Source organism: Mirounga angustirostris, unplaced genomic scaffold, assembly GCF_029215605.1.
Source record: "Mirounga angustirostris isolate CCGP_5_RB_7025 unplaced genomic scaffold, mMirAng1.0.hap1 SCAF_4, whole genome shotgun sequence".
Lineage (NCBI taxonomy): Eukaryota > Metazoa > Chordata > Mammalia > Carnivora > Phocidae > Mirounga > Mirounga angustirostris.
Genome location: NW_026991712.1, coordinates 55,093,022 through 55,104,140, shown reverse-complemented (window position 1 = coordinate 55,104,140; position 11,119 = coordinate 55,093,022). Strand labels below are relative to the sequence as shown.

At 38.2% G+C, this 11,119-nt stretch overlaps 1 protein-coding gene across 1 annotated transcript; it reads right to left on the bottom strand.

The window, feature by feature from the left end:
• Positions 1 to 1,845: 1,845 nt before the first annotated feature.
• Positions 1,846 to 4,403, bottom strand: LOC123858964 (heat shock protein HSP 90-beta-like). The gene is given in 3 exon segments (XM_045896348.3): positions 1,846 to 2,907; positions 2,909 to 3,311; positions 3,314 to 4,403. Coding segments are annotated over 3 exon segments (2,166 nt in total). The 5' UTR covers positions 4,287 to 4,403; the 3' UTR covers positions 1,846 to 2,117.
• Positions 4,404 to 11,119: the final 6,716 nt, after the last annotated feature.

Sequence of the window (11,119 nt, the reverse complement as noted above, 5' to 3'; positions counted from 1 at the left end):
TTCTCAAGCTAAACCATTGTTTCACTGAGGAAGCAGAGTTTCTTGGAGCCAAGGATGGCTGCTCCTAAATCTTCGGCCCTGTAAGGGTTTCAATAGGCTCATTAGGTAGAAAGGTAGAATGCAGGAACGTGTATGGCTGCTCTTCATGTCTAGTAAGATGTTAAAAAGGAGACAGCAGATCCAAAATGGAGTCACTTGTGCTCAACCCCATGACAGCAAACCAAGACTTAATACTTCACCAGTTTCAACTCCCCAGGAATATAACCTTTAACCAGTCAACATGGAATTACTTGGTCAGCACGAGTGAGGTAACCCACCCAATAGATTCCTTCCATTCCCCTTAGGAAGATGACCTTGCCTGAAACAATGCATTCTTTGCTTACAATTTCCTTTTTCCATCCCTTTTCTGCCTTTAAAAATATTTCCTTTTCTACAGTTCAGTGGAGCTCCTTTCTGTTTGCTAGATGGGATGTTCATTGAATAAAGGCAATTTGATCTTTAAATTTGCTCAATTGAATTTTTGTTATTTAACAGAGATAAGACATTAAAAATGCAATGAGACTATGATATAGCCCCAATGCTTAGGATTTGCTTTCTAGCTAGAGAGGGTGCTGTGTTGCAATTTTCTACCCCCATTTTCTTATTTAGTTTTTTCTAACTAGTGGCATGTCATTTTAGGGTAAATTGTTGGGTCAGGGGAACACTCCTGCCTACAAAACAGAATTTTTATTATGTTTTGCTTTTTCTTTATTGTAGATCTTATATTGATTCATATATATGGCCTCTAAATAATTATGTCTCCTGAAGGGTCATTTCTGGTGTGCAGGGTAGTTAGAATGGTAGCCATAGAATTTATGCCTGGAAAAATATCCAAGGATGATCCCATGCAAATATTTGACTAATTAGGAAATTGAGATTCACCTCAGATAATTAAGTGGTTGGTCGGAGATCACATGACAAGTGAATGCAAAGATGTGGTAAACCCAAATCTTTTGATTTTTCACCAATTTATCTGTCAAAGCAGTACCTATGTTCTACTAGAAAAACCACAAATATTTTGTTTCTGTTTTTTGTAGGTTAATTGGTTGGTTTTGCTGTCAGTTTGCTTTACTTCTGTTTAACAAACATGTATTGTCAGGCCTTTGACAAGGCCCCAACGATTCAAATATGAAAAAGACATGGGCTCTGCACGAAAGTAGTCCAGTTTGCTGGGAGAGAAAATCCCCCACGAAAATAGATCTATTTAATCTCACATGGGAAGTGCTAAGATAGAGATGTGTGCCAGGTGTATTAGAAATATGTGGAGGTCCTTAAACATCTCAGAAGAAAGGAAGCACATTTTTAAAAAGATGTGCCAAACAGAACGATGTATGCAGAAAAATCTACATGTTTTTTGTACCACCAGGGATTCTGGTGGAAAGAAGAGGGTGGCAGGAGATGAAGTATACAGGCTAAATTGCATGCCATATGCAGGACACTGGATCAGATGATGGAAGGCCATTTATATGTTCTCCACATGAGGGTGACATGGTCAGATTTGTATATTACATTGATCATTACATGATAATTCAGAGGAGAGGTTAGGGGACAAAATTTGAGGCGGAGAAACAAGTCAGGAAGCCATTGTAATGAGACAGCAACAGTTGGAATAAAGAGGAAAGGCACTTGAAAAAGAGACTTATATGTGAAGAATGAGGAGAGAATAATCTATGTCTCCTCGGCCTCTGATGTAGAGGCCAGTGTTATGGTGTTTCTAATTGATCTTTTCCCTTACTTGCTTCAACTTATGCTTTACTTTGAAGAGGCAGGAACTTCAGGTTTTTGGGTTTTGGGGGGGTTTTTTTGGTATAAAACTGTATCTTCTTTATTTTGCATACTTTACTCTCAGAACAAAATAAACAACAACAACAAAAAAAAAACCCACAATGCACATCCAAACCCCTTCAAATATCAGAAGGGATAGGGCTTGAGGGCCTTCTTTCCTGCCTCAAAGATAGGAGAAAAAAAGAAAAAAACCACTAGACATCAGCAGAGGGAACCAGGTGAACCGGGGCCACTCAGGGCTTCTGGGGAGCCATGGGGACACTCTACAGAGGGCACACGGTCTGCAGGTAGAACTAATTTACTTCTTCCATGTGAGAGGCATCCTCATCACCCTCAAGGTGGGGGATCTCATCAGGAACAGCAGCACTGGGTTCCTCTGCAGTCACTTCATCTTCATCAATGCCCAGGCCTAGCTTGATCATGTGGTAGATGTGGTTGGAGTGAGTCTGGGGATCCTCAAGTGAGAAGCCAGAGGAGAGCAAAGCTGTTTCAAACAGCAGCACCACCACGTCCTTGACTGCCTTGTCATTCTTGTCCGCCTCAGCCTTTTGCTGCAGTGTCTCCACGATGGGGTGGTTGGGGTTGATCTCCAGGTGCTTCTTGGCCATCATATAGCCCACCATAGAGTTGTCCCGAAGGGCCTGGGCTTTCATGATCTGCTCCATGTTGGCTGTCCAGCCATAGGTGCTAATCACAATGCAGCAAGGTGAAGACACTAGCCTGTTGGAGATTGTCATCTTCTCAACCTTCTTATCCAAGATTTCTTTCATGAATTTGCAGAGGTTCTCGAACTTGGCCTTGCTCTCCTCCATTTTCTTCTTCTCCTCTTCATCCTCAGGCAGCTCCAGGCCCTCCTTGGTAACCGAGATCAGACTCTTCCTGTCAAACTCCTTGGGCCGCTGCACACAGTACTCGCCAATAGGCTCTGTCATATACACTATCTCGAAGCCCCGCTTCCGCACTCGCTGCACAAAAGCAGAGTTGGCAACCTGTTCTTTGCTCTCACCAGTGATGTAATAGATGGACTTCTGAGTCTCTTTCATCCGGGACACATACTCTGAAAGAGAAGTCATCTCATCCCAACTGTGAGGTGTGGTAACACAGCAGCTCAGAAAGGCAGTGCCAGTTAGTAGAGTCCTCATGGACTCCAAGCTTTAGGTTTTTAGAGAACACCTCATAGAATTTCTTATAGTTCTCCTTGTTTTCTGCCAGTTCAGAGAAGAGATCAAGGCACTTCTTCACGATATTTTTGTGAATGACCTTCAAGATTTTGCTCTGCTGGAGCATTTCTCGGGAGATATTCAAGGGCAGGTCCTCAGAGTCAACCACACCACGGATGAAGTTGAGATACTCTGGTATCAATTCATCACAGCTGTCCATGATGAACACTTGGTGAACATAGAGTTTGATGTTGTTCTTTTTCTTCTTGTTCTCAAAGAGGTCAAAAGGAGCCCGACGGGGGATAAACAGCAATGCCCTGAATTCCACTGACCTTCTACAGAGAAATGTTTGACTGCCAAGTGGTCTTCCCAGGCATTAGTAAGACTCTTGTAAAACTCTCCATATTCCTCCGGGGTAATGTCATCAGAGTTTCTGGTCCAAATGGGCTTGGTCTTGTTCAGTTCTTCCTGATCAATGTATTTCTCCTTAATCTTTGTTTTCCTTTTCTTGTCCTTCCCACTATCATCCTCCTCATCTGAGCCCACATCTTCAATCTTGGGCTTCTCCTCATCATCTTTATCTTCTTCCTCTTTCTCCCCTTTCTCCTCCTCTGCCTCATCATCACTGATTTCTTTCTCTCTTTCCTTCTCCAAATAAAGGGTGATGGGATAACCTATGAACTGCGAATGCTTCTTCACCACTTCTTTGACACGTCTCTCCTCTAAATATTCTGTCTGGTCTTCTTTAAGATGGAGAATCACTTTAGTACCCCAGCCAATGGGCTCACCATGGTCTGCACATACAGTGAAAGAGCCCGCAGCAGAAGACTCCCAGGCATACTGCTCATCATCATTGTGCTTTGTGATAACCACCACCTTCTCTGCCACCAGGTAGGCAGAATAAAAGCCAATACCAAATTGTCCAATCATGGAGATGTCTGCACCAGCCTGAAGAGCCTCCATGAATGCTTTAGTTCCGGACTTAGCAATGGTTCCCAAATTATTTATGAGATCCGCTTTGGTCATGCCAATGCCTATGTCCACTAGAGTCAGGGTGCATTCCTGGGGGCTGGGGATGATGTCAATTTTCATCTCTTTACCACTGTCCAACTTGGAAGGGTCTGTCAAGCTCTCATAGCGAATCTTGTCCAAGGCACCAGAAGCATTACTGATTAACTCCCGAAGGAAAATTTCCTTGTTAGAATAGAAGGTATTGATGATGAGGGACATGAGTTGGGCAATTTCTGCCTGGAAGGCAAAAGTCTCCACCTCCTCCTCTCCGTGGTGCACTTCCTCAGGCATCTTAAAGGAGAAGAGCTGCAAGCACTACAGACCACGGTGGGTAGGGACTGCGTCTGGCTATGTCTCCGCAACAAGGCTGCGTGGGGGTGACTCAAGAGAAGGAACTTCAGTTTTAAGTTAGTACTTTGGAGGCAGTATAGAAGTTAAAAAAAGTGACTTTGGAGTAAAACAACCCGAATTGAGGCCGTGGCTCTATCATTTCATTTATTATGGTATTACTTCACTCACTGGTTGGGTTACTTTGGACAAGACATTAACCTCTCCCAGACTCAGATTTTGAATGTGTAAAATTGAATTGTTTGTAAAGATAATAATGTGATCAATGCGTTGGTTTTAGAAGATGCTTAGCGTCGTGCCTAGAACATGGAAAGTGATCCAAAAATGGCACCTGTTATTATTATTGCTCAATAAGAAGTGAGGCTAAGGGAAACTTTAGATAAAATTGAAGGTTTCAGTGTTATCATCTCTACTCTTGGGATCATGAACGATACTTCTTTTGTCTTAGCAAATGGCATCATGTTGGCATAAAACAAGTACTTAAGAAAATTTGTCCAATATATGCAAAAAATAAATGACTATCTCTATCCATCCTTATACAGATAGAGAGGACTCCCATTTCCTGTTACAGTCATGTATTTAAACTGAAAGAAAATTCCACCTGCAACATTGCATGCTCCACTAAATGTTAAATGACAAGGCAGAGTTTCCAGTAATGAGATTGGGGAATGCCATCACTCCACAGGCACAGAAACCAAGTTCATTGCAATTCAGCACTATAGCATGGGGACTTGGGATGCTTAATTTAGTGCTATCATTATTGTTTTTATATGAAAAGAGACTTAGAATTGGAAATAGCCACTTACCAGCTTTCCTGGAGTGCCCCTGTTCCGGGTATGAGTAAGTGGTTTCTTTGGGCCTTCACTGACATGGGGGTCTGCACATACCAACTTTCCATAGTGCAGGTACCTGGCAATTGATTATAGCAGTCAGACTGGTAGAGGTGAGGATTATTTCCCAATTCTAACTATAAAGATGAAGCTGAGTCACTATCAAAGTTTACTTTCTATTTAGAAAAGAAATTTTGGAAAAAAATAGAGAGTTTCTGGGGATCCAATTTCTGCCTTACTTCTACCCTTCACACTATTTCTCAGATGTGTTTTCAAATGGACAGGCAAGTAGGCAATATTTTTTCAATGAATCACTATGAATTAACTGGGCAGCCTCTCTGTGTATAACATGATGACATGGTAGGAAGCACTATAGTCCATTAGATAGCACGTCACCTGTTATAATATCCTGAAACAAAGTCAGCACCACAAGCAAATAGAGGACCAACTGAAAAAGGAAAATGATCCAGGAACTTTGCGGAATGCTCAGGGACGATTAAAGTGTAAGTGACTTATGGTTGTAAGATGTCTGGTTATTTAGCAGATAAACTGAACATCAAGGTCTTCACTTAATGTCTTGAATGAAAATCTGAGAATACCATATGGCAGCAGATTTCACTGCCATAGCTAAAAGAGAATCTATATCACTGACTCTGACAGCTTCAAGTCATGGCAGCTCTCCAAACTTGGCAGTGCTTCCAGAATTCTGATTCAACTGGAAATAAAGTGATTTGAATGAACACTTGACCCAAGACCAAGTGTCAAGAGGTAAAAAGTAATGTCTAGGGAAGGTACTGTGCTTAATATTCCCCTTCATACTGCTCACATGCAAGCACACCTATATGCCTTTTGGTATTCCTTGTGCTGTGATTCCATATTGTTTTGTTAATTCTCTCTTATGGAAATATTTAATAATATATGTATGTCTGTATCTCTATTGCTCTATCTATCTACCTATATCTCTGATATTTTTAAATTTGATTTTATTATGTTATGTTAATCACCATACATTACATCATTAGGTTTTGATGTAGTGTTCCATTATTCATTGCTGGCATATAACACCCAGTGCTCCATTCAATACGTGCCCTCTTTAATACCCATCACCAGGCTAACCCATCCCTCCACCCCCTTCCCCTCTAGAACCCTCAGTTTGTTATATCTCTGATATTTTGTAATTTTCCTCAATCATTAGACCATTGAAAGAGTGTCTGGCACATAATAGGAACTCTATAAAGAGCACTGTATGTTTAATGGAGAGATAGAAGTCTAGATAGAAAGCTAACATATTCTATGAGCAAAAAAACTACCCCAAAATTTCCATTTTAAGATAGATTTGAGTCATGCTCCTAGTCTTCCAGTTCTGTTCTAGACCCCTAGAAATAATTGATGTGATATTACTTTACAAACCATAGCTGTGCAGAAAAACAAGAAAAGTACCTCTTAGTTGACCAGAAAATGTGAAGACATCAACTAGAAAAATAGAAGACAAGATCATATTGAAACTTCTGACAAATAAAACATGAAGATCTGTCTCTGTTTCAACTAGGCACACAAAAGAAGAAAATGATATAATTGTCAAAAATATTTACATCTTTAAGTGTGATGTTAAGCCTGGCATGAAGGACATGGTAACAAATTATAAAACGTGTTTTTCTATCTGTGCTCATCACTATCCTGCAGCGACAAAGGTGGGAGAAGCTTCTAGAGCAGAATCCCTCGGAGATACTGGTTGTGGTGCCTTGTGAGAGACGCAGGTGTTTTGGAGGGAAGAACACAGTACACACCAAAGGCTATATCTCCAAAGCATTCAGAAGGAGTCAATTTACTCTCTCTGAAACTTGGAATGTATGGCCAGTATTCATTAGTACCTACAACTTTTTAATATGAACTTATCCATTTAATTTCATTTAATAAATTTTGCTTCAAATTTTAACATTTTAAACAACACTCTTGGCACCCCCTACTGTTGTATTTGCTCCTTTCATTTTTCTCAAGAAGAAAAAATTTCTAAATTTCTCTCAAACGAAGGAGGATGTTATATCAGGGTTCTCCAGAGAAACAGAACCAATATATGTTACTTCCATCTAAATTAAACTAAAGGTGGAAGGTGGAAGCATCTTCACAGACATACCCAGAAATGATGTTTAATCAGCTATCTGGGCATCCCAGACAAGTTGACACATAAAATTAACCATCACAGACACTTTGTGAAGATACATGTGCACTGAAATACAAGCTGGGAATCCTTTAGATCAGGGATTTGCAGTTTTTCTGGAGGAAAAAAAAACTTTTTTGTTCAATATTTAAGATTTTGCAGACACAAGTCAAAATTGAAAATATTTAGGCAGTTACATAACAGGGAAAACAAATTTCCACAAAATTTAAAATTTAACAATAATTAAATAAAATTGCTTGTGATACTAGTTGGCTAATGAGAAGAATGGAATTCTTTTCTGAGGGGACAGCATTTCATTTAGCTGAGATTCAGAGTTAGTGTTCCCTATCATCAAAATCAATTGCAAATTACAAATGTTTATCTGTTCATAATGATCTGTTATGAGATTTTGTATATTTAGTCTTTGAATATTTTGGTGTCCTGTCACACACCATGGCTTAAAATGTGTGAGTTTTAACTGCCTCACATCTTTTTGTAGTACATCAATGCGCAGTGATGTAATCACCACATACAGTGTCTATCCCAGATATTCATTCAACTATGCCATTGTACCATAAACACAACCATACACAATCCATAAATAAATGTGTGTGCCTATGTTCTAATAACTTTATTTATGGACACTGAAACTGGAATAAGAAATTCATTCAGGCTGTATAGTTTCCAAGATGTATCATTTGACTACATCTCTTAGGTTTTCATATATAAAGATCTCTTATTTTTCTTCAGTTTCTTAAAGGAGTTCTTCACTTAAAGAAGTCATATAATACTCTTTGGGAAAATTGTCTTAAACAAATATATAATTATTTCTAGAATTTAAAAAACAATGTGTGATAACAAATAACGAATAAAATATTGACTCTGAATCTTTGTGTTTAGACTGGAATGCACATTTGATGTCTCTATGCAAGATGCTTTATGCTGACCAAAAAGAGCATTATCTCTTAGGGCTGGTCAACTCATCTACCCTCCCCACCTCTAACGCTTTGAAAACATAAACTGGTGTCGCACTCAAACTCAGTGGTGGACTAGATTCAGATGCTGCACTTATTGATAAGTACTCTTCTTATTTCTGGCCTTCATATGAAAACTCTTTTCATCTTCCTCAAATCCATAACACTCCACAAACTTTCTATTGAAATATTAGGTACACATTGCCAAAAATTTTCTGCTGTGATTTGTTTTTCAGCTTTGCACGAAAAAAATAAAAGACTGGGAGCCAGGAACAGCACCTAGAGCATTCATGAGCAATGCAGCAGGATCCCAGAAAAATACTTTTTCAGTTATCCCAAAGATTCCACATTGAAATATGTTGCTCTTGATCCCTCTCACAGGAGGACATAAAATTACCTGGAGAATGGCATAGGTAATGTTCTCATTATCTATAAGTATCCTCTGATAATCTCTGAAAATTTTGCCATTTAATGAAGCTGGAAGTTTTTTAGTGACTATTGGTATGTTTCCATTAACAAAGCACTGTTATATTATGACACAGCATAGCGTGTGTTATGCTGATGACCTCTGACTCTGGTCCTCTGTAGAGTGAGACAGACAGCTCCTTTCATAAAGGTCTCCTTTGCCTCTGACTGCCTAGTGCTGGTAGGTAGTCTTTTTTCCTTTTGTTTTGTTTTAACTCCAATTCTTTAATCTTGCAGCTAGGAAAAATTCCTGAATTTTGCCAATGCTTTCAATCAGGAGGACTGTGTTTTTGAAAATCCAAATTATATTTTGGATTTCACCACTCTAGAAGGATGTTTTTTTCTATCAATTTTTAGTGTTTGTGAATCATTCATATATATATATATTTATACATATATATATTTTTAAAGATTTTATTCATTTGAGACACAGATACAGACAAAGAGAGCATGAGCAGGGAGAAAAGCAGAGGGAGAGGGAGAAGCAGGCTCCCCACTGAGCCAGGAGCCCGATATGGGGCTCGATTCCAGGACCCTAGGATCGTGACCTGAGCCGAAGACAGACGCTTAACCATCTGAGCCACCCAGGTGCCCCCACTCATATATATTTTAAAAGAAAAATAGAAGAAGGCATGACAGGAATTAGTGGACTAAAGCTATTTTAATGTAGTCTATTTTAAACATTATTTCAGTCTGAAATATTCACTAGTTCTATTGTTCTTTTTTTTCTATTGTTCTTCTTAAATATTTATTAGATCAGAATATTTCAAATGCAAGTAAATGCTTTGCAGAACTTTGATTTATTGTTTAGATGAAGTAATTTTCTTATAGGAGAATATGCGTAATTTTGCATATTTTTATTGATAGACTTGAAACTCGTCATGTAAAAAAAAACAAAGTTAAACTTGACTCTTTACATTTTGTTTATACTAGTTTCAAAAGATAATTTATATAAATAAGAGAATAAACATAAATGTTTGGATTTATTAATGATGATTTAAAATTAAGAATGCTGAATTTTAAGGTATTTTAATTTATATATTATGAACTCAAGAAAAGATACTAGCTTTTTAAAATCTATTTTATTTTGGTGGGAAGAATAATACAAATAAGATGAAACTCCATATCATTAAAGGAAGAAGATGTTATGTAAGCAAGTTTATGTATTAAAAACCTAATTTTGAAACTGAAACTCTTAAAATATTTTTATATTTATGTGGCTAAAATATTTTAGCTATTTTCATTTTGGTTTAACCGAAAGTTTGTCTTCTTAGAGTTCTTTTCCCCTACAATCAGGCTGTATTTTCAGCCTCTATAAGTCTTTGGGAAAATTCCAGATCTTTTCTGACTCACTTAATATAAGTTGTATTCCCCAATTCATAATCATTTTTTATAGTTCCAATCTTCTGTTGTAGTCAGTGACATAAGTTTAAACTGATGTTTCCCTAAGCTTTCCCTTCTACTTTTGGCTCTAAATATGGACATTTATTGTATAAAAGAAAAAAGGAAGGAAAGCAGATGGAATCCCAGGCATAAGAAATAATTACAATATGCATGTACTGGGCTCTGTCTGTTAAGCGGCTGCCTTCAGCTCAGGTCATGATCCCAGGGCCCTGGGATTGAGTTCCACACCGGGCTCCTTGCTCAGTGAGGAGCCTGCTTCTCCTTCTGCCTGCCACTCCCCCTGCTTGTGCGCTCGCTCTCTCTCTCTGTCTCTCTCTCTCTCTCAGTTTCAAATAAAAATAAAATCTTTTAAAAAAATACGCATGTAACCACACAGTAGGTTGTTTTAATCACAATAACAACTTAGCTTGTTTCCTTTGCATCTATTGTTCACACATTCACTTGTGAACAGAATAAAAGACTAGTCTTCCTGCTGTACCACATTTAATCACAGCAGAATTAAAGATACAGAAAATCCTGTAGCAAGGTGGTGGTTGCATCATTAATGGAAGGCACAAATACTTTCACCACCATGAATAAAGTATAAATAAATGTAATGTCTGAGGCATGTTGGACAGAACATATTTGTCAAAAAAATAGAAAAAAATGATAAGTATTTTTCAATGTTTACAAATTATTTTTATTAACAACTATGAGGCAAAGTAGCCAGCAAATTCAGTAAACTAAACTGAAAATCAACTGGAATTTAAATGTGTCATTAGAATATGTGTGAGCAATAGATTGGTTAAATGCTCTGTGAGACATATTATAAATGTGTGAGACAATCTGTAAATTTAGTCTTGATATTCTCACTGACCTTCAATAAACATTTCATCATTGTTAAATTAGGGCAAATAAAATCAGCAAGAAAGTAAAGAGGGTATTATGTTAAGTGAACTAAGTCAG